The sequence below is a fragment of the Mastomys coucha genome, unplaced genomic scaffold (genome assembly GCF_008632895.1).
Source record: "Mastomys coucha isolate ucsf_1 unplaced genomic scaffold, UCSF_Mcou_1 pScaffold1, whole genome shotgun sequence".
Lineage (NCBI taxonomy): Eukaryota > Metazoa > Chordata > Mammalia > Rodentia > Muridae > Mastomys > Mastomys coucha.
In genome coordinates this window covers 64,938,949-64,963,159 of record NW_022196891.1, presented here as the reverse complement: position 1 = coordinate 64,963,159, position 24,211 = coordinate 64,938,949, and the positions used below count along the sequence as shown (strand labels likewise).

The window sequence follows — 24,211 nt, the reverse complement described above, 5'->3', positions numbered from 1 at the left end:
ATAGTCCCCATTCTCTGGACATTTTCTTTTCCATCTCTGTGAGTACAGGCTTGAGAAGAATCAAAATGAGAAGGAGATGAACCAAAGTGAAAGATGCTCGAGGTGGTTCTAGCCCAGCTCGGCCCCTGGCCCCAGCCCTGGATCCCAGAGCCCATTTGCTAGCCTACACCCGAGCCCCTGTCCTCCACATCCCAGAGAACTCCCCGGCTTCACAATAACGTACCACACACTCCGAGCAGTGCCAATATCATATTTATTATTTTCTTTTCCATTTGTTTGCTTTCCATGGCAAGTGAAAAAATAATTTAAACCAATTATATGTACAGAGGCTTGGCTACTCTTCCCAAGAACTGTCAGAAAGACCTCAGCCCCTTAAATAGCAAAGAAGGGTCACCTCTAACAGCCATACAAAACTCCACCTAGAAAAGTCTCATGTGTAGAAAGGTTGTCTTTATTACAAGCATCACATTTTGGGGACAGGAAGGGAGGTCAGCGTGTGAGACAGGGTCAGTGTGCAGGGGAGGGCCACACACACACACACACACACACACACCAGCCCAGGGGTCACCCTGGGTGGGGACGCTGCAGCTGAGAAGGAGGTTCAGGTGATCTGCAGTGGGGTCTCCAACATCTCCATGAGGAAGGTGTCAATGGGGGTGTCACCAATGAGCTTGAAGAAGAAGAGGTGTTCCAGGCACTTCAAGCCAATGGAGCGCAGAGCTGGGAGGCGCAGCAGAAGCTTGGCAAACCTGTGGGGGAAGCAAAGGGGGCATTGTGACCAGAGAATGGCAAGAAGAGACACCTGCTGTCCGTGATGGAGACTGTCTGATGGGTCTCCATCAAGCTGTAACAGAAAAAACCTGGAAGCAGAGATGAAGGAGCTGGAGGGTTGCAACCCAGGGAACTTCTAGGAATTTCAGAAACCAGCTAGAGGGCTGGTTCGTGGTCAAGAGAACCGGGATCCCACAGCATGTTGGCAGTCTTGGATTTTATGACATGCTCCAGAGTTGTCGTCAGCCCCCCATCAATCATGGAACTGTGGCTGGCATTGCCTGCCTTGCCAGACATTTCCCTGCATTCCTCGGGGTCTGCCAAGATTAGTAGTGGGGGCCTTGGAATGGGTGTGCTCTTCTCAGGACAGTTCTCAGCACTAGATGTATAAAAGTGGGGACCTGCCGTGTACCAGGCATGACCCGAGACACTGATTTTCCTCTCAGTCTAGCTGGTCTCGGTCAGCTTCCAAAACCAAGTTCTCGATTTCAATTAACCAATCACTAAGAATTTCTATGATCAGCTTCCGCCTCTGAGTTTCTCCTTAGGTTGGGATGAGGAAGGGAGAGAGACTAGTAGTCCGCTTCTGAGAAGCCTGTGTGTTTGGGGAGAAAATACGCATATACTCATACACATCACACGTCAACACGCACCCGAGAGCCACACACATGCTGCTCCCGTTACTCTCACACATGCGCATAGGAGCATGGAGGCTCTGTATGCTCGTGTATTTATGTTGGTCCCCAGCTGGGGGCGCTGTTGCGGAAATCTGGGGAGCTGGGACCTCACCAAGTGAAATGAGTAGCTAAGGGCGGAACTTGGGGTTTTAGAACCTGACCCCACCCCGCTTTCATTTGCTCTCTGCTTTCTGAGTGTGGTATGACATCACCACCTGCTTCCTGCTCCTGCCACCAGACTTCTCTGCCGTGATAGTATCTCTCAGGAACTGGAAGCCAAGATAAATCCTTTCTTTCCTTAAGTTGCTTCTGTCAGAGTATTTTACCACGGCAACAAGAAAGACACCACCAACATGGGCTTGAGAACTTTCCCTCACACACACATACTTACAAACATACATGTGCGTGCACACATTTTTAAAAAGCATATGTACATTCACACTCGGGCTGCCATACATACACAATCGTGTGTGTGTATGTGCGTGTGTGTGTATGTGTATGTGCATGCGTTTGTGTGTATGTGCGTGCGTGTGTGTGTGTGTGTGTGTGCGCGTGTGTATAAACATCCTTACTCTCACATGTATACACACTTTAACATTTGTCCGTACTTTCTATAATGGGGGTGTTCACTGTGAATCCAGAGAAGGGAGAAATAGTCATGGGAAGAGTTTGTGTGTCGTATGTACAGCCCATTGGGTCCCTTGATTTGAAACATGCTTTGATTTGCCTATGTGACTTCAATTTTTCATTCAAGAAAAGTTTTGAACTGGAATGTCAGTGATCCTTGGAAATGTACATACCTCTATATTCATGTCATATGATGTTTAAAAATACAGCAACCAGGCTGAGGCAATGCCTCTATCAGGAAACTACTCCCCACAAAAGTGTAAAGACCTGAGGAAGAGACAGGGGTATCTCTGGGGCTAACTGGGCAGCTGGCCTTACACAATCTGTGGGTTCCAGACCAGTGAAAAGCCCCCCTCTTTCTCTGTCTTGCTCTCTCTCTCTCTCTCTCTCTCTCTCTCTCTCTCTCTCTCTCTCACACACACACACACACACACACACATGCTCATGTAGCCAGCACTTATGAAATGACACCTGAGATTGACTTCTGGCCTCTAAATGCACATGTATGCACACCCAGACACACAAATGCACCTATACCAGCATAACCCAAATAAAACAAAAATAATTAATATATATACATATGTATATACATATGTACATATATGTGTGTATGTGTATATGTGTATATATGTACATACATATATATACACATACACACACACACACACACACACACACACATATATATATATATATATATATATATATATATATGTATAAAACAAATTGGCACCTGACAAAGAGCTTTCCCTTTAAAGTGCAAAGTTAGGCTGAGATTAATTCTGGCATCCTGTAAAGCTGTCAGTGTTTCCCAGTTGCTACCTATATATACTATTGGCATTGGGTTTGGGGAACTAAGACCAGGGTTAATGGAATGAGCCCCATGCATCAGTAGAAGCTGTCACTGCATTCCTGACTGGTATGTCAGGATCAAGGTGGCCTTTATAGGGGGCTTACTATGTGTGCAAGATGTGTGTGGGATCTGTACCCTGCTTTGATTTCTGCTTGCAACTTTCTCAAAGAACTTGGTCCCTCCAGGGTGTGCTGCTAAGTCCTATCCACAAGGTGGCAGCACTCCACCGCTGTGGGAAATGCTCTGCCTGGGCAGTGCCAGCGGGCAAGACAGACCTATGCCTAGTGATTCCCCTCAGGCACCTGCCGAGCCTCCTGTGAGCTCACCCAGGTGGCTCTGGGGCATCATGGAGTCACAGAGAGGAGCTTGGGTCTTTGAGTGCTGGTAGGGAAGAGAGCTACTTCTGTGTGCTGACTGCTGAGTGTCCACCTAGATTGAAGACCGAGAAAGGAAACTGTCACTGGGCTAAGTTACTGGCTTAGTTGCTAGTTAACTGGGTCTGTTATCCCTACTTCTAATAATACAGTAATCTGATTATTAATTGATCCACCCACTTGATTTCTTCACAACCTCTGACAAAATACAGTTTAGTCTCTGCTGAACATTTGGTAGATGTTTGTGTATGATCCGGCATAAACGGAAATTTGACTTCACAGAGAAGTAAGTTGCTAGTCTGGGTTGGGAGCGGGTATGCAATTAGTCATAAAGACAAAATTAATGTCTTTTTTTTTTTCCAGACAGGGTTTCTCTGTGTAGCCCTGGCTGTCCTGGAACTCACTCTGTAGACCAGGCTGGCCTCGAACTCAGAAATCTGCCTGCCTCTGCCTCCCAAGTGCTGGGATTAAAGGCATGCAACCACCACTGCACGGCCAAAATTAATGTCGTAGGCAGTCTTCTATTTCATTTTCTTTTTTTCCTATGGGATGTGAGAGTCACAGTTTCTCATTTTAGTCAGTTTGTAGAAAGGGTAAATCCTTCGCTTACCATGCTTTGCAGGAAACTTTAAAAGGTTTGTTTTGACCAAGCAGTAATACTATAAATAGTACAAGGCCACCCAGACGGATGCCTGGGGACCAGCATCTCTCAGCTCTCAGAGATATCACCATGAGAGTCACCATGGGGTGGGGACTGTAAGAGACCTGCTCTCGCTTCCTAGAGACATGGGTTCATGTCTTGTCTTCACCAGCCACCAGCTTTGTGATCTCGATTAAGTGGCTTGTCCTTTCTGGATCTCTGTAACTGGCTGGAATGGAGACCACACTCCCATACCAATCCATTCACTTCCCTGTTCATGCAGCAGTTAAGGATATGTATCCTGGTCTCCCGCCCCATCTGCAAGAAAATCTGTCCCAGTTCCCTGTGTGCTTTCCTGAAACTGAAGATACAACCAAACCCGTACATAGATACCCAAAACGTATGTTCGTGTGCATATACAGATATAGACCAATGAGAAAGTAAGTTTATAAGTTAGACACACTGTAAGAGATAAACAATGAAAACAAACACAGCCATCATATCAACGCATAATAATAAAAACTACTGAGAGGTCATTGTTTCACTTCTGGAATCTCCTACTTACTGTTATTCGTTTTTTGGTTTGGTTGTTTTTTTTTTTTAATTAATTAACTTACTTTTTATATATGTGAGTACACTTGCTGCCTTCAGACACACCAGAAAAGGGCATCAGACCCAATTACAGATGGTTGTAAGCCACCTTGTAGTTGCTGGGAATTGAACTCGGGACCTCTGGAAGAGTAGTCAGAGCTCTTAACCATTGAGCCATCTCTCCAACCCCAATGTTGATAATTTTGAACTGTGTTTGACTGCTGGTAACCAAACGGCAAAAAAACAAAACAAACAAACAAACAAAACAAAACAAAACCCCGCAGGCCTACAGGTGGATTGGGCAAGATGCTATTCTCCCTGCAGCCACTGCTTTAAGCACTAATGCTAGCGGGGGATGAATGTTGACCTAGACAGACACGACCTTCACCTCACTGAGGCTTTAATCTTATGGTGCTAATGTCAGCCCAGTAAGGAGATGCTCAGTCAGTGGGGGCGGGGAGACGTGCTGCTGTTAACATTGCGTTCGTTCCCTCATCTCTCTCACCTGCCTGGCTGTTCTGGATACTTCTGCTTGGTATAGGCCTCCAGGGTGGCATAAACCTTCTCTCGGAGAGTCTCCACCTCAGAGGGGTTGGACAAACCCTTGGCATCTGCAGAGAGCAATGGATTTCATTTCTGGTTAATGCCTCAGCAGAACACCCTCCTCCAGACAGCATCAAACTGACCACTTCCCTTACTGTTAGGATTGACACATGGAACTCGTGCATGGGGACAACTGGGAAGCAAGCAGATCACCTGCAGCAGATGGCTGTCCTAACAAACTCTCGGTCTGAAGGATTTTTAAACTGTTTATAGTGAAACACATCCTCTCTGACTTAAAGAGAGGTTAATTTTATCTAGGCCTGTCTCGAAAAGCAATATTCACACCCTCACCGGATGCTTTTGACACGTCAAGCGTGGCTAAGTGTTGAGATGGGGCATGAAAGCAAACCCTACCCATGGCCTGCATCAGAGCTTTACCAATCATGGACCCAAAGGATACCACATATGCCATGTCAAACTACAGAAGACTGGGCATACACAGCAGCATTTGACAAAGCTGGTCACTTCCTCCTCTTAGAGTGCTTTGCTCCTGGACCTCCAACATGCTGCTCCCTGACCACATGCTAAGCTCCTTTGAGAGAGCTTCTTTCTCCCACCAGCCTGTGAGATTCTCAGTCTCCAGTTCTTTTTGCTGTCTTTGTTCACAAGCGATGTCCCATCAGGTTCAGGCAGAGGAAGGCAGCTCTTACCTATGTGTCTTTGGTCCTGCCTTCTCTTGGATGTCTACTGTCCATCCCCCCAAGTTCATTGTCTAAAGCTAACATCCTGGTTATAACCCACTACCCTTAGAACATGCTGCCCCTGGAGTTTTACCAATGCCAAGTGAGTGGGGAATTCTATGTCTGCAATAGTTCAGGGGAATGAACCACCCCCGAGATATCTATGATGCCTGTCATTCTACCATAACCTACATCCAGCTCACTAGTACGTCTCATCTTCCTCAGCTGCCCCCACCCAATGAAACTCCACACCCAGCTAAAATACTTCCAGGATAGCTCTAGAGAGGAGAGGCAATGAAGAGAAGACTCTATAGCCTGATAGGTTCTGAGTTCAGACTGCTCTGTCTCCGCTGAGCTTGAAGGGGGTGGGGAGCAAATCAGAGCCCCAGAGGTCAACCTGGAGAGAGGGCTGACATCCCCCCCCCATGGCTGGACTTAAACAGACATCACCTGGGTTAAACAGCACAATGGCCCGTAGGCACCCCAGCTCCGACTTATCCATCTGCATGTCTTTCATCTTGGACACCAACTCTGTGAGGACTCTGTTCACAGGAAGCAAGGGCAGGGAGGGAGAAAAAAAAAGGTTGAGTTAGGGATCATGGACCAACAAAATAAATTCCACCAGTACTTGTGGTGGCCCTACTCAGGTTTTAGATGCTGCTGTGGGTATCAAGGTGCAGGGATGGAGACGATGAAGTCCCTCATCCTAAGGATTACAGTGTAGAGGAGGACCAGTTACAGGGCTAAGTCCAGTGAATAACTACCTCTGGGGGTGGGGGCTCACCAGGGAGGAAGCAAGGCCTCCCAGCAGGGAGCAGAGAGCCATCTTGAATGAGTTGGAAATGAGAAATGTAGCAGGGAAAGCCAGGCCAGGGCACTGTTCGTGTAGAAGATCCCAGAGAAGGCAGCCCAGGTAAAAGGGAAAACATCTCCAGGAACCATGAAAGTGCTTGAGTGCATCATGGGAAGGGACACGGAAGAAGTCTAAACTAAACATGTAAGTCCCTCCAAAAAAGGCTATTTATGGTGCAGGGAAAGAGGCCCTGGGTCCTGGAACTCAATAGAGAGACTTTCTCAATATTAGCAGCTCATTTCTTTAGCCCCAAAACACTAATCTGCTTCTTACTTTAATTATCTTTATTTACTATATATCATATATCATATCACATATATTATATGTATGCTTCATATTACTATTTACTTCACTTTAAAACATGCCTTATATTATATATTCATATATATATACTTTATATTTTATTTAGATCTTTATTTTTTAAGTCTGCTTTAGTAAACAGCACAATAAATCTCTGTCATGGTATTATTTCCTGACTGAGCTTACTCCTGCTGTAGCATAGAGATCTGGGGTCCAGAGAGAAAGAGTCCAAAACATTGTTAGCCCAAAATACTGAGCCTCTTTTTTTTTTTCTTCTGAGACAGGGTTTCTCTGTGTAGTCCTGGCTGTCCTGGAACTCACTCTGTACACCAGGCTGGCCTCAAACTCAGAAATCTGCCTGCCTCTGCCTCCCAAAGTGCTGGGATTAAAGGCGTACACCACCACAGCCCGGCTGAGCCTCTTGAAGATGGATCTTGACCCTTTCTCCATCCCTGGCCCCTATGACACACTGCACCGCCCCCAGCTTTACTAGCTGGTGCCAGAGGTCCACCCGAATAGAAAGCATGAGGGTAGCAGGCTCTTCCATCTACCAGGCAATGATGCTGGCCTCTGACTGGCTCTGTTTCATTACCATCACTTTTGTCAAACTCCCTCTCCCAAGCTCCAGATTTATATTTTCATGTGCTTAATCGTCTCTGAAAAACAGGCTCACACTTGTAATCCCAGCACTTAGGAGGCTGAAGCAGGAGGATTATCACAAGCTTGAGCCTAGCCTGAACTATAGAATGAGACACTTGTCTAAGTACAAAAGAACCCAATGAATTTGATATAGTCATATGCACCTGTTTGGGCTGCCTACTGCATATCAAAATTACACAGAGGGAGAGGAGGGAGAAGAAGAGAAGAGAGATGTGTGTATACACATGTGTGCATATGCGCACTGGGAGTAAATCCTGGCAATGGAAGGGAATCACAACCTGTCAAAGATGGAGCCGACTCCCGCACTGTGAGCACTGCTCCTGTGGACGTGGAGGCCTGTAGCCAGCAGGATGCCATCCTGGACGGAAACCGAGCGGTGGGAGAAGGAGGCAATCAGCAATTCATTCCACCCTGTGAGCACAGAGAGGAGACCTTGTGGGGAGAGCAACCGCATTCCTACCTCCTGGATAGCCGTGCAGAGCATGGCTTATCATCCCATGTAATGAAAGCAGAAGTGAAAATCCTGGGAGGTTACTGCCCAGCCCAAGGTGACACATGTAATTAGTGACAAAAGAAAGGATACAGCTCGAGTTTCCTGACTCCGTGGCTCTGAACGTGCCCCTGCAGTTTCTTAGATGCAGCCTAGGACACCAGCAAATATGAACCAAAGCTCTACCAGCAATAGCCACCATTAGCAGAATGACGATACGGTGACTGTCGCTCATAATCTCCGCCCCAGGACCTGACAACCTAGTTGTAATTCTTTGGTGTGACCTATAACAATGGCACAGTATGTAACTTTCAGTGGACACCCAGTGATCACTCATCATCCAACAGGAATGAGTGGAGTGGATCGCTTCCCAGTGCTCAGCCAGTCCTCATGAAATCTCCCCGATGGCTCTGTGTCAAAGAGGAGCCATGGCAAATGTCAACACACTGCAGTGTCCCTGATATAAGACAGAAGACTGTAGCACAAAGAATCTTAAAATGGAGGAAGCCTTGAACTCCAGCTAACCTAGACCTAGGCAGAAATTTCTGGCTTTCTTTGTCTGTGCCTGCATACATGTGCACACATGCCTCTGTGTGTGTGTGTGTGTGTGTGTGTGTGTGTGTGTGTGTGTGTGTGTGTGTGTTCGTGTGTGCACAGGTGTGGAGCCCAGAGGAGGATGGTTAGCATTCTTTTTTTGTTTGTTTGTTTGTTTCAAGACAGGGTTTCTCTGTGTAGCCCTGGCTGTCCTGGAACTCACTCTGTAGACCAGGCTGGCCTCGAACTCAGAAATCCGCCTGCCTCTGCCTCCCAAGTGCTGGGATTAAAGGCGTGTGCCACCACTGCCCGGCAGCATTCTTATTCTCTCTTATTCTCAGGACTGAGGGTCCCTCACTAAACCTACACCTTGCTGTTTTTCAGTTAGGCTGGCTAGACAGCAAACCCTTAAAATCCTCTCCTCTCCACACCACTCCTAACCCCAAAAGCTTGGGGTGACAGGCACACACCACCTCCTCCAACTTTTCGGTTCACACATGTTGGGGATCCTGTCTCAGTTCCTTACCCTTGTACAGCAAACCCTTTTACCCACTCTGCCATCTCCCTTGCCCCCAAACCTCCAGCTTTCTGATTTCACCTTGGAAGTAGAAACAGCTGTTTGCCTTATCATGGTTGTACGACACTGCTTCAAATCATCCCCCAATAAAGTGATTTCTGTGTCTTTAAAATTAAATGTAAATTATAAAACTACAGGAATGGGGGGGGGAGCCCTACTTCCTCCATGAATGGGGTTTCATTTGGGAATGAACATTCTTGGAGAGAACTATTTAAATTCACAAGTCTGTAAAGGACTTATAATGAAGGCCAGGCACAGGGGCACACACCTTTAATCTCAGTGCTTGGGAGGCAGAGGCAGGTGCATCTCTGTGAATTTGAGCCCAGCCTGGTCTATGTAGTGAACTCAAGGAAAACATAGCAATTTTAAGTTGTTCCTTTTAAGGACCCACGGGTCATTTCAAAAGAGCAGTCTAGGGGACTGTCTCAGGACAAGAGGAATCCGATGTCTTACCTGCCCGGAGCAGAATGACCTGGTCCTCCAAGGTGAGGTCTGAGAAGTGGGGGATGCGTTTGGCCCACTCAACAAGGGTGAAAAGCTGCTTGTCCGCAGCATGGCATATATTGGTAACAGGGTCATTTGTCTGAAAAAGGAACAATTTTCTGTGAGGCCTTCGGACTCTAAATTCCCCTCTGTCACCTCCGTCCCACGCAAGAAACTGAAGCTGGAAGGAAATCTAAGACAGTGTACCGAGTTCTCCAGGTTCATGTCACCGTAGGATTCTGTCTTTGGTTCCACAGCAAGTTCAGCTTCTAGAATCCTCTCCACGGGCATGTCTTCATGGCCGCTACTGGCACATTCTGCCTCGCTCTCTGCTCGCTCTCGGCTCCTCTGCCTTTCCTCTTGCACAGCTGGCATGGAACAAGACCCACAGATGTTATAGAGTATCAGGGACCAATATGGGGCTGTTGCCTACCTATATAAAATGAGACTCAAGATAGTATTCAACCAGGGACACTATTAATGCTGACAGACAGACAGAATGAAGACAGAGGAGCTGTTTCCTTGTTGATTCAGAGATGGAGTCTTTAGTTATATTGTTCCCAATGCCTTGCCAAGCCCTTCTTAATCTTGCTATTTTAGTTTCATGAAGCTCCAAACCCACCTTTCTTTGATGGAGCTACCATCTCCTTGCTATGCCCCTGTGTCTGTCATCCTCCCTATACTGATGCCTCCGATAGGCTGTGAGCACGCAACGGTTAAGGAGCAAGCCCATTACTGTAAAAACTCCCCTTGTCAGATCCCATGCATCTGCCCTGGCATTCACGTCCCATTAGGTAGGCCCCCTGTGCACCAGCTTGAACACAGCATCACCTGATCCGACTTGTCAGGGAAAATCTTCCGGGAGCCAGCTGTGGGGATTTAGTAAGTGAAGGGGTGGAGGGGTGTCACGTAGAAGACATTTCAGAATGTGCACTGATTTCATGGGTGGGGGAGGGCACACGGGCAAAGCTGTTGGCTGGAGTTCCTACAGCCTTCCCCAAACTTGGGATTTTTCATCCAAGTTGCCTCTATGTCTCAGAACCCTTGGGTCTACACATCGAGATGCGACACAGACCTCATACCCTAATACTGCCCTCTCGAGAAGAGCTCTGGTTGGGTTCCTTTCTATCTGTCTAGAAGGCTGCTATTTCCAATTTAGTCCCCGCATCAATCAATGAGCAGAATCCAATACTGGGAGATAGTTTGCCTCCCCCCAAAGAGCAAATCCCGCTCTAACTTGGTAAAGCCCCTTCACACGTAACTTCTCCTCAGACCTCTCTCTCCCCACTCCCACCCAGCCCACGGGCTGAGGAGCCCTTTTGCTCTGAGGGTATTACCAACCACAGAGGTTGTCTGAGCAGAGGAGAGGCCTCAGAACTACCACTACCACTCTGTACCACGCTGGGATAGTGTCATGTGGCCCGGAGAGACATAAAGAGTACACAGAAGAAGGAGAAAAGGAAAAGGGAAGAAAAATAAGAAAACGAGGGGGGGGGGTAAGATGAAGAAACAGAATAGAGGGGAGAAAAGGTGAGAAGAGAGCAAAACACTTCAGATCCAAAGATTTCTGAATGTAACCGTGCCACCTGCCTGCAGACACCTGAGGGTCTATCAGCGGCCTTGCTTTCCTTGTCCATGGGCTGAAATGGCAATAACTGACTGAGATAGGTTTGTGGGGATTACCAAACTTTTAAAGTTTCAATAGAATACTTCTTCCCCCTTTCCCTGTGTCTTCCTGCCCTGTAGGCTTGTGTCTCTCCCCTCGTCTTCCTACATGGCCCTCCCCTCCCCGCCACCTCTCCCCGCTCTCCTCTCTCTCTGTTTCTCTTCCTTTCTCATTCTCTTTCAGTTCACTCCATCAGTCCCTGTTCAGTGACTGCCCGTGAGAGCTATGGTGCGTATTTTTCTCTCCGTTGGATTTTCCTGCCTGAGGTTCATTGTTCTTTGACCTTTCTTTAAGAAATCAATATTCTCTATTTGTCCCGATTTAAAGCAAAAACAATAACAAAGCAGAAGGAGCAAACCGAGTCAAGTTCCTCCCGTGATCCTCAGTCATCTCTCCTATTGGACTTGGAACACTCAGAGAAAACAACCTTGAGGTTTCAAAGGGACGCCTTAGCTTCAGGTAATCAGGTCCCAATCCCCGTTGTGCTCTTAACTGGGTTAAGAACTGGCTACTCTCTCTTCCCATTCATACTACAAGCCTCACTGATCTAAAAGAAGCAACATATGGTTATTGAGGATATTCTACATGGCAGCTAGATGGACACTAGCTGATCTAAAACAGCTCCAGACTTCAGCTTCTCAGGTTTCATCCATCCACTTCGTAACTAGTTATTGTGGATTTTCAGGTTCTCCAGCAGCCGACACTAATGGAGCGCTTTCTGAATCAGAAGGTGTATTTTATACTCCGTACTCTACATAGATTATTTTATCTCATTTAACCCCTTCCAGCAACTCTCTAGGGGTTACTATGAACCACAGAGAAACTAGATAACCTGACTGAAGTCAAAAGCTAAGAAGTGTTTGTACCAGCATAAGGATCCAGGCTGGATGTCTCCAGAGCCCACTGAAGGACCTTCCCCATGGCCTCCAGGGCACTAGGACAGGCTGAACTTGCAGGACAAAGGAGCACCTACCGATACCTTATACAATCTTTGCTGGAAATTACAGCAAAGACTTTTTTTTTCCTTTCTTTTTAGTGAGACCTGGATGCCGTGCTGAGGGGAGTAGCTTTACAAACCATCTTGTTCACTCTGATGTTTTCCTAAGGAATGACACAGAGAGGCAAGGGTGAGACAGGGAGGCAGTGTGGGATGCCCCTTGGCTCTCGGGGTCTTTTGTTGTCTGTGAACTGGTTGGGTGATTCTGAATGCACCCTTCTCCTGTCGTGTGTTCCTATTGGTGGTACTTCCTCTAAGCATGGGCTCAAGAACCAGTTCTTTCATTGCAGATTTCTGGCAGACTTCCTCCATCTCACCACAAGAGGTGTGGAGGGAACTGGCTCAGTGAGCCCAGTCCCAACCTGCAAGGGGAGGACATCCCTTCTGCACAACCAAGATTTCCCACTCACACTGGGCACCTTTGGGAAGCCCTCTGCTTAATGAGCTGCCCACTTCAATTTATTTGTGTTACTTAGCAGGATGACTTTCGATCTTCCGAGCAAGAACAAGAACGAAAAGAGCACTTTCAGATTTGTTACTCTCTGACACAAGGAGAGCCCGCTCGCTCACACTATAAATTAAAAGATGAAGCCCAGTGACACTCAGGGACCGTGAAGGCCCGTCTGTCAGACCTGTAGATGCCAATAATCCACAAAGCCCAAGGAATAGGCCGACATGAGAGGATTTATGGCAGGCCAGGGTTCTAAATCCCAGAGGGCGACAACAAACCGGCAGCTTTCCCTCGAGAGACCTAAGATTACAGCAAGAAGCCAGCTCCACCTTGAAGGTCAGTCTGATACCCCCTTGGTGTAGCATAGCACAAGACCACTAAAACCTCCGAGACCCGGTCGGTGCCCGTTTACTGAAAGAGAAAATGAAGAGGTCCCTATGCGGGTCCCTGTCCTTGGGCTCCCAGAAAAGAGAGATAAGGAAAGAAGAGATGTTGCTTGCTCTCTGAGCTCTGGAGGTAAGCCTTGAGAAGTCGTGGTGCCTAAGACTCATCTGAACTTCCACATCAACCTTCCTCCCCTTCCCCCTCCCCCCCAGTCTAGGACAGCCTGGCTCTGCCTTGCGCTTCGAAGCTCTTGGCACGCAGCAGCCTGCTCTCCTCCAGTAGAGGGGAACAGTGGGGGCACCTTACCTTCCCTCTTCATGCCCATGACCAGGCACTTCTGGTAGCGACAGTACTGGCAGCGGTTGCGCTGGCGCTTGTCGATGAGGCAGTCTTTGTTATCGCGGCAGGTGTAGATGAGGTCTTTCCTTATGGTTCTTTTGAAGAAGCCTTTGCAGCCCTCGCAGCTGTACACACCGTAGTGCTTTCCTGGTGACGAGAGAACAGCCCGTAGACGGGTCCTGTATTTATTCAGAGTTTTTTTTTTTTCCACCACAGAGAAGCCCATGGCCACCCCCTAAGGAAAGAGCCGCATCCCCTAAGAACAAATAATGACTCCCAGAGAAGCCGGTTCACTAAATCCATAGTGAGAGGAAGTGACTTTTCTTCGCGTCTTCCTTCTGTATCTCCAACTCCAGGCAGCATCATTAGAAAATTCCTGGCCTCGGATTTTTATTAACATTTATTTTTATCAAAGCAACTCTTGGATTTTGATAAGAACAATAGCCCACCTCAGGTCAATATTTTAGTGTACATAATAAATAAAAAGATGTTTAATTGCCATATATTATCCAGCAGGAAAAGAACCTCGGCTTGACTGACATTTTACAAAATTGAAGCCCAAGGTCTTGAAACCCACTAAAACTTATCATCTTGTACCAGAATCCATGAACACAATCCTGAGCTACTGATTGTTGATGGAAAGGTGATCTGTAAACTCTTCACAGCATAGCATTATCCTCAGTACTGAGTAGGGAATGCATTCCGATAGACAGTGATTTCGCTTCATCCAGAATAACTGGTTATATGTCTCACTGTCTCCAGGGTCTCTGGTTGTCCCTGGCAAGAACGGCTAATTTTGTGTCATGAGAGCTGCCTGCCACGCCTGTCTCCACACAAACTCCGTGAGTCAGTTACAGTGCTTGCTTTAAGGAAGTCTTCTGCATGCTATGGTCATGTGGCCCAAGTCACAGAACCTGAAAATGCATTGAAGCGGAGCATTCAAAAACACATTTAGGTCTGATTCTAGAATGCATGGTTCCATGTAGCCACAGACCGAATTTTTTATTTCTGTTTCATTTACATTGATGCTAAAAATCCATTCACAATCCCCAAGACCCTGCAAACGTAGTGTCCTGCACCCTGGAGTTTCCTGTCGGTGGAGGCCACCCTAAGACTAAGTGGTGACTAGAGACAGCCTGCCTGATGAATTAGCCTGCCTGCGCCCAGTTATTTGGCTATGCTAATTTTCTGAATGCACAGCAATGATAAATATGGGCCTTCATCTTGGTCCCAGGTAATCTAATACTTTTGGCTCTGAACTGTTTGAGAAGCAGGACCCTAATTTGACCGTAGTAGGATAGTCATCCCATGCCTTAACTATCCATGAAAGGACCTACTACCTTCAACTAAAGTGACTAAAACAAAGAAAATGCTTTGTCAGGCTGTGACTGACACTCTGTCATGGCAGCGGCCATTTCTGCATGATTAGAAGATGAATTGTAAAAGCCAGCAAATGTTGGCCATGACTCTGAGTAAGTCTGGGGGCATCTGTAGCTCTCGGTGTTACAGCCTGATGTGATAGCATCCATGAGAGGCTAGAGAAATATCCAGTCAGTCTTTGTGGTCTGGGATAGAAAGAGCATGCTCTGTCTTCTTACTGTTTTAATTCATTGGGACACTGGGTCTCGCTATGTAGCCGAGGCCCACTCGAACTCATGATCCCCTTGCCTCAGCACTGCATTCTGGTATGACAAGCAGGTACCAATACACTTGTCTTCCTCATTCTTCGCAGCAGAGACTCAAATGTGTTAAAAATAAAACTGATGGGGTGAGAAGATGGAGTAGGAAGACTGGAGAGAAAGGTAAAACAATTAGGAAGAAAGCAATTTTGGCAAAATGGAAGAGGATAAGCCAATGAAATCATGTTTGGCTATAAAAGCATGCTTTAAAAAAAATCTAGCAGGTTGTGGAAGAATAAAACAAAATATGCTCAAATATTAAAGAGTTTCTCTTTCATAGGGATACTATGAATTTATTTTTACTTTTTCTTTGTACTTTTATGAGTCTTCCAATTTTTTTATTGGTTTTATAATTATTTATTTGGGACACTTTAGGATCATGAGAAGTAACTTTTTTAAAAATTAAAGAAAAACTAGCATGGAATATTTCACACCACAGCTTCTCAATCCCAGACATGGACGCAATTGTGTTACTCCGGAGAGGAGTCTGGAACATTTCCAGGGAGCCTAATCCTTTAAGATTAAAAAAAAGAAAGAAAGAAAAGAAAAGAAATGCATTTTAGAATCCTCAAGACTGCCGACTCTGGAGCCTGTAATAGAAATCTATAAGCTAGGTCTCCAGCTGGACCACTATAAAGGGTTTTTTCATTTCACTGGGTACAGTGCATGCATGGAGCAGGGGAAAGAACCCATCGCTAGGATTCTATCTCCTGTGGCTCATACCTGAGGATCTGTCCCCACAGATGGCACAGATGTGTTTCACCAGAGACCCAGGGCTAGTGGATGGGTAGTTCATATTTCCAATCCCAGGCAGACCTGGTAAGGGCTTGATGTCCTCAGAGCTGCTGACGCTGTTGACCACATTTAGCTGCAAGAGAAGCGAACAATAGCAAAGAATAAGACACAGATAAGCAGGCTAAGCCCATCCCCCAGGCCTCCTGCAAGGAGCGTGCACATGAGATCAGCTCCATTTCAAGAAGTAACTTCCAAATACAGGGTTCCCCCAAACCGCTCATCTGTGACATGAATGTAAGGCCATGGGACAAGCACACAAGATGAAATCATTTCTAGAAGCTAAAACATAACCTGGGAGCGTCACACACTCTATTAAGCTGTTTGGGTTTCTTCCTTCTATTCATGTGTTTTACTTGAGCTAAGCTCTGCGCCACACACTTAGGATGACGTCAGCTGTGTGATTTTAAATTTTTTTTTTTTTATCTTATCAACTACTGACTGCAGCTTCAGCAGTGCACCGGGAGGAGCTATGGCCCTCAGGCAAGACGATCAGACTCTTCCCCAACACACACACACACACACACACACACACACAAATGCAAATCCATTCATCCGTCAATCACTGGACATTCCCCAGGGCTCTGAGGCATAAAGGCAAATAAAAGTGCACATCTAGGGCTTCCTGATAAACTGGAAGAGAAAGGACAGGTGTATGGCTCGTCTCTATGAGCACACTGAAAACAGTAGCCCCTGTGCTCAAATCACTGAGCAGCAGTGTCTTAGTCACTGGTGCAGGGAGGGTTTCTATTCCTGCACAAACATCATGACCAAGAAGCAAGTTGGGGAGGAAAGGGTTTATTCAGTGTACTGGCTGGTTTTGTGTGTTAAGTTGACACACGCTGGAGTTATCACAGAGAAAGGAGCTTCAGTTGGGGAACTGCCTCCATGAGATCCAGCTGTGGGGCATTTTCTCAATTAGTGAAAAAGGGGGAGGGCTCCTTGTGGGTGGTGCCACCTCTTGGCTGGCAGTCTTGGGTTCTATAAGAAAGCAGGCTGAGCAAGCCAGGGGAAACAAGCCAGTAAGAAATATCCCTGCATGGCCGCCTCTGCATCAGCTCCTGCTTCCTGACCTGCTTTAGTTCCAGTCCTGACCTCTTTTGGTAATGAACAGCAAACTGGAAGTATAAGCTGAACAAACCCTTTCCTCCCCAACGTACTTCTTGGTCATGATGTTTGTGCAGGAATAGAAACCCTGACTAAGACGTTCAGCTTACACTTTCCACATTGCTGTTGATCACCAAAGGAAGTCAGGACTGGAACTCAAGCAGGTCAGGAAGCAGGAGCTGATGCAGAGGCCATGGAGGGATCTTTCTTACTAGCTTGCTCCCCTGGCTTGCTCAGCTTTCTTTTTTATAGAACCCAAGGCTACCAGCCAAGAGATGGCACCACCCACAAGGGACCCTCCCTCCTTGATCACTAATTGAGAAAATGCCTTACCGCTTGATCTCATGGAGGCACTTCCTCACCAGAAGCTCTGTCCAGCTTGTGTCAAGTTGACACAAACCCAGCCAGTACAAGCAGCAAACAGGTAGAACACTCCAGAGCTTGGTTTTAAACTTGGTGGCAGCTAGCAGATGATCTTTCCATGAAAATACAAAATCTGTACAGCCAGAGACTAGATCTTCTGCAATGTCCAGTAAGCCTGCCCACCATGGCATGGCGCTGGTGTGTATGACTGTTTGAATATGTAGGTCAGCTTGGCCTTCCTGGTCCCCATCCCTTGTCAAAAGTGAACATTTCCTCCCCACTTATCCTGGTGCCCTGGAGGAAGTGTCCGAGAGGCTGAAGCTCAGCGTTTTACAGTCATCAGAGAAAACAGTCATCCAGTCGGAAACAGGTGCACTCAGGCTCCGTGCTCATGCCTGAGGGTGCACAGTGGTGGTCTTGGCTGGGCAAAGAGCTGTAAAACCTTGAAGGTCTGTCCCTTGGTCCTCAAAAGCTCTCTCTCTCTCTCTCTCTCTCTCTCTCTCTCTCTCTCTCTCTCTTGCTCACTCACTCGCTCTCTCTTCTTCTTCTTCTTCTTCTTCTTCTTCTTCTTCTTCTTCTTCTTCTTCTTCTTCTTCTCCTTCTTCTCCTTCTCCTTCTTCTCCTTCTGAAATCCGCCTGTCTCTGCCTCCCACGTGCTGGGATCAAAGGCATGCGCCACCACTGCCTGGCACGTTTGGTCTTCTTGAGGAGTCAGAATATGCATGATTAAGAACCCATATAAGAAGGACTGGAGAGATGGCTCACTGAAGTGCACAAGTGGAAGAACCTGAGTAAAGTCACTAGAATCATTTTTTTTAAAGCCAAAATGTGGTGTGTGTGCTCAGAACCCCAGTGCTTGGGAGGTGAAGTAGATCCTGGGGCCTGGATGGCAGGCCTAGCTAAAGCAGAGGTTCCAGGCCAATGAAAGACCAGCCTCAAAAGAATGGGAAGAGGAGGAGGAGGAGAAGGCAGAGTGATGAAAGTAAAGACAGACAGACAGATGTAAATGATGCCTGAAGAACAACTGAAGTTGCCCCCTGGCCTCCATAGACATAGGTACACACACACACACACACACACACACACACACACACACACCATACAGATAACTTGAAAGAAAGGGAGGTGATGTGGATCTGCACATGTGTACCCATTAGAACCACCAGGATAATATCTGAGTGCTAATACAGGGTCCGCGGAATCCCTAATTTCTGAATTAAATTATGTTGTCTAACCCTGTAACTGTAAGTGAAAATAGAACTAGAGGTAGGATTTCTCCCTTATTCTGTGAAGTTGGCATGAGACGAACCACGTTAGGTTCCTTTCAAAACCACTAGCTTTTCGATTCACTAAGTAAATTCACTGAGCATGGGAGACAGACAGAGGCTCTGGGTTAAAGGCTATAAATATTTTATTAATTTGTATAATGGATTTAAAAGGTGAGATGGAAGAATTCCTTTCCCTCTTTTACATGAGGTTAAGCCGGCTATCTGGAGTGCACACCCAGTATCTTATCCTGCTTCGGTGTAGTATAGAGAGGTCCTACACCCAAGAACTTTAAGAGAAAATGGTACCCTGGCTGGTGCCTGGAGATTCTTGTATGGTGGGTCTGAGGAAGGCTCTTACTGTGGGCTTTCTATCATTTCACCAGTGATGCCAATATACCTTTGCAGGTAAAGAACCGCTGCATAGTGTGAACCGTGACAGTGTGAGTTCTAAGCAATAACTTTTCCTAAGTGCCCTAAGAGGATATAAGTGAACACTTGGACCCTTACATCAGATGAGCCCAGAGAAAAATGGCTCTCCACCTTCCTAATGCTGTGACCCTTTAGAACAGTTCCTCATATTGTGGTGATCCCCCATCCATAATATTACTCCACTTCATAACCATAATTTTGCTACTGTTATGAACCATAATGTAAATATCTGATATACAGGATACCTGATATATGACCCCTGTGAAAGGGGCGTTTGATTTCTCCCAAGGGGGTCCCGAGCCACAGGTTGAGAACCACTGCCAAAGACGGAGCTTTATAATTGATCACAACCCTGTCTCCAAATCCTCAGGTGACCAAGAAAGATCGTAGGAGTAAGGACCATCATCTTAAGAAGACGCCACCAGTCCCCTGCCTCCCACCTGCCCCCTAGCTCTGCAGCGACCATAGAAGAGCGATCAGTGCATTATGACCGTCCATGGGAAGCTCCATCACTGCTACCTGATACTGCAAGTCCTCGTGACAATCCAAGGAGGTCTTCCTATTTCTTTTACTCTGTGCAAGGATGAAGGGCTATATACATGTGTGAACTATCTGAGTGTGTACGCCCATTCATTTGCAGATGCCAGAGAAATATGTCAAGTATCCTGTTCCATTATTCCACCGTTTTCTTGAGACAGGGTCTCTTCCTCAGCCTGGAGCTTGGCTGGTGGCAAGTACGCCCCAACAGTCTCCCCGTCTCTATCCCGCACAAGGCTGGGATTGCTAGTGCATCCCACACCTAGCTTTTTTCCTGGGGATTTGAACTCGGGTCCTCATGCTTGTACATCCTGTGCTCTTACTCACTGAACCACCTCCATCATCCCTTACTTCTCATATGAAGACAATTAGCCTTGCCATGGTTTGTACCGTTTGTTCACTGAGAAACGCTGTGGGGCTTGTACAAGTAAGAGGATGCAGGCACTGTCTCAAAGAGTTGCTGAGTAAAATTGACTGGGATAGTTTAGAAAGGAAAAGCCACACGCTGTGAGATCACGGAGGACTTCCTGAAGGTGACAGCACTTGGGATGAAACCTGCCCCCAAATGGGTAGGAGATGGGTGGGCTGATGATAGGTAAAGGCATGAAGCCCCAAAACTGGCGCAACTATGCCCACGGGGCAGATGTGCGTGGCAGATGATGTTGAGGGACCGATGTGGTAGCCCTGAAGACTCAGCGGCCTGGCTAGGAGGATGGCAATTAGGGGCCGCTAGGAATTTTGACCAAAGGAAATGTAGCTTTCAAACTCAGCTCGGTGAAGCATGGGGTGCAGTAGACCTAGAAAAGATGGGAAAAGGCAAGCTTAGGTAGGTACACACGAGGTCTAAGAGCCTGGTGCTAAGTGCCCGGGCTCCTGGATCTGAGGTCCTGGCGCTGGCCTTGCAGCTTCCTGCCCCACCCCCTTGACCCGGAAGCCTTGAAGGAGCAGAGCAGGTTTTACATATTCTCTCCCCGTTCTGAGTCAGTAGCCCCTCTCCCACTTCTCCATGAATTCCGATGTTGGTGGGACAAAGAGCTCAGGATGAGTGGGGTCTTTCCTCTGGCTGGCTCGGGGCTTGCGTGGGCTGAGACGGTGGTGCAGGGGAGCGGGTGCAGTGGAAGGCAGCTGTCGTCAATACAGGCCTATTAGCTGGCCCCAGAGTCCCTGAACCTTGGCTGTCTCATTCCATTAGAGGAAGCTCTGCTGAAACAGGCACTTTAGAGCTGAAATTCAGCAGGCGGTCCGACCTGCCACTGCACACAGGCTGGCTGTGCCCGCAGAATGGGACAGGAGCAGCCGGTTCATCTATTCTGTGAAGAGTCACCCAGTGGCTGGTGCTTCCTGCATACTTCTGAAGCCATTTCAGAACATTGGCTCCATTCCTGAGCCGTCTTCAGCCTCAAATGTTTCACCCAGGCCAGGTTTGGGATAGTGTCCGTATTCCAGGGTACAGAGCCCACCTCTAATCTTGGAATGGGTCTAGTCTACACCCGGAAGCTAGTTTGGCCCTACACTTTTTTTTTAAAGATTTATTTTATTTATTTTATGTGTATGAGGGCACTGTAGCTGTACAGATGGCCGTGAGCCATCATGTGTGTGGCTGCTGGGAATAGGACCTCTGCTGGCCCGCTCCCTCTGACGTAATTCACTGTAGATGTCTTCAGACGCACCAGAAGAGGGCGTCCAATCTCATTACGAGTGGTTGTAAGCCACATCATGGGGTTGCTGGGATCCGAACTCAGGACCTTTGGAAGAGCAGTCAGTGCTCTTACCCTCTGAGCCATCTCGCCAGCCTTGGCCCTATTCTTCCTCACTATAGATCTTAACCCGGCCCTTCCTACCACTTAAGAGAGATGGTTTCCTCTTCTCTAGACTAGATCAGTGGTTTTCAAACAGTGTGTGTGTGTGTGTGTGTGTGTGTGTGTGTGTGTGTGTGTGTATGCTTACACGTGCACATGCATGTTCCCTAGATATGAAAAAGTTGGGGCTTCTTATATTCTGAGCAGGCTTCAACCAAATCTGATTTGTTTCTTGAGACAGCATCTCACTCTGTACTCCAGGCTAGCTCTGAAATAATCTTCCTGCTTCTGCCCCCCAAGCACGGCCACTGCAGTTGAACACTTCTGTGCCCAGCTCACCAAGTCTTTTTTAAATGGACCAGCACATTGGACTCCCAAATGCCATTTTGTTTTGAAGATTTTATAGTTTGATTTCTGTTTATCATCAGATTGGATAATCTTTAGGTCTACCCCAACTATAATGTTTTCAGTTGTATGAAAATATTTGCTATAAGAATGCAAACATTTGAGAGGGTAAGGACTCAGAGGGTAATTGCTAAGCAAAACAAAACAAAACAGAAAACAAACAAAAAAACAATCAATGAGGATCCTAGTCAGGCAGTGTGGGTCAGCAGGGGAGAAAGAAGTGGGGAGACTCCAAATAGTTGTGAGACCTTTTGAGAGGCTGTCCAACAGAATTATAATAACAAATATACAACATTTTATACACGCACACATGCATGTGTGTGAACACAAACATACATTGAAATACGTAACCTAGATGAGTGCATAAACTAGGTGCTCTCTTGGATAGGTATCTAATATCTAGAAATTGCTCTTTCTACTTCAATTCCCCCAAAGGGGAATAAATCATATAATCAATCATATATGCCATATGTATCCTATGGAAGACTCATATATATGATTGAGATATATATGTATATAATATAGAGATGATTCAGTCATGAATGTAAGTTTTGTATGCATATATACATATACATATGTATATGTATATGTGTGTGTATATATATGTATATGTATGTATGTATATATATATATATATATTCTCTAGTACCTAGAGCTGGACATGGTTTTGTGACTATTGGTTGAGACAAACTTTTCTGGAACCTTTCTGCAACATGCCAAACCCGATCAGTTTGGTGTGCAATACATATCATGTAAGAATAATATTAATAACAGTATCTTCTGGCTGCCACAGGACATTAAAGACCTCGAGAAGCATTTTTTAAATCCGCATCTCCTTTGACATTCATTAAAATTCTTTTAGGAAAATCAGGGCAAGCATTTGTGCCCCACAGCAGAGAAAATGAAACTCAAACAGAAATAAGCCGGAGTGGTTTGTGAAAGGTCACACGGTCCCTTCCACTCTGTGCCAGCTCAGTTCTCCTTGGTCCTCAGGATCGAAAACCCAGAGTGCCCTCATAGGAATGCAAAGAGAAGAAACAGAACCGAGTGGGAGACCCTATCTGCTGTCCCACACAGAGCATTCCCCACCCCACCCCCCACAACACTCCTGAGTCGTACTCACGGGTCACGAAAAGAACGTGCTTCAGTGGCCAGCTCCCACAGACCCAGCGCTGAACAGAGAACGCATGATGTAGGAACAATCCCCACCCAAGGTCTCTTAAGTCTCCGTGACTAACACCGAAGCCTTTAGCCGCGTGGTAACTGGTTAATTGGGCCAAGTTCTGTGGCGCGTGGTTCCAGAGCCCAAGCCCGGAGCGCAGCTCGCAGTCTGAGGGTTGCTTCCCCAGCATTTGGCAAGCTTAATATAGCTTCCAAAGCCAAACTTGGCCCAGCCTTTGCACACAGCCCAGTTGGCCAGCAACGAAGCTTTCAGCTGACCTTTCAACCCCGATCCCTCTGTACAGGCATGTGGCCCAGGAATAGTGGCCCTGACACACACGGCTGTCGAGAGGAACTTATGGGCCAGGTTTGGCTTAATCAGGAGACTGTTGTGATTGTTTGCTAAAGGCAGTCTCGGGGAGACAGTGGCTGCCTGCTTCCTACCGCCAGGGCCTGTCACTCTCCCAACTTACCCTGGTTTATATGTCTTCATAGATAACAATGATTGTTTTCAATAATCTTGTTTACTCTTTAGGATTTTATCTGTTTTGAGTGCTCAGCCACATTTATACCATTTTTACACCCCCAAACTGGGATGGTGTCGAATAGCACTTACACACTGTAGGCCTTCACAGCTTTTTACGTATGTATGCATTTATTCATGAACTTAGTAAGTGTGCATGAGTGCGTGCTTGCATGCCTGCGTGTGTGAGTGCGCTGTGTGCGTGCGTGCGTGCGTGCGTGCGTGCGTGCGTGCGTGCGTGCGTGTGTGCGTGTGTGCGTGTGTGTGTGTGTGTGTTTTCCCATATGTGGAGACCAGTAGTTAGTCGCAGAGAATATTTATTATTCAGTAGCTATTCCTCATTTTGTTGAGACAGGTTCTCTCACTGGGGCCTCGAGTTTACTGGAATGGTTAGACGGGTAACCCCTGAGACCCAGAATCCACCTTTGCAGTGTGGGAATTACAAGTACAAGCACCATGCTCAGATTTATCTATGAGTTCTAGGGATTGAATCCACGCCCTCAATCTTGTGCAGCAAACACTTTACCGACTGGTCTGTCTTTTAGCCCTTGTTCTTGTTTTTTTGTTTTTTTGTTTTTGTTTTTTTTGTTTTTTTTTT

At 46.7% G+C, this 24,211-nt stretch overlaps 1 protein-coding gene across 2 annotated transcripts in view; it reads right to left on the bottom strand.

The window, feature by feature from the left end:
- Nucleotides 1–235: 235 nt before the first annotated feature.
- Rxrg (retinoid X receptor gamma) overlaps nt 236–24,211 on the bottom strand; it is a 44,058-nt gene continuing 20,082 nt past the window's right edge. Inside the window, exons 1-9 of one of the 2 annotated variants that reach the window (XM_031388528.1) lie at nt 23,053–23,283; nt 15,953–16,097; nt 13,518–13,697; nt 9,921–10,081; nt 9,684–9,813; nt 7,908–8,040; nt 6,267–6,358; nt 5,039–5,144; nt 236–749 (exon numbers count right to left, since the gene is read on the bottom strand). In XM_031388528.1, coding sequence (XP_031244388.1) covers nt 602–749; nt 5,039–5,144; nt 6,267–6,358; nt 7,908–8,040; nt 9,684–9,813; nt 9,921–10,081; nt 13,518–13,697; nt 15,953–16,025 — 1,023 coding nt within the window. In that variant the 5' untranslated portion in view covers nt 16,026–16,097; nt 23,053–23,283 and the 3' untranslated portion in view covers nt 236–601. Of the gene's footprint in view, nt 750–5,038; nt 5,145–6,266; nt 6,359–7,907; nt 8,041–9,683; nt 9,814–9,920; nt 10,082–13,517; nt 13,698–15,952; nt 16,098–23,052; nt 23,284–24,211 lie in introns of those variants that run through there. The other variant, XM_031388518.1, reaches the window with a different exon arrangement.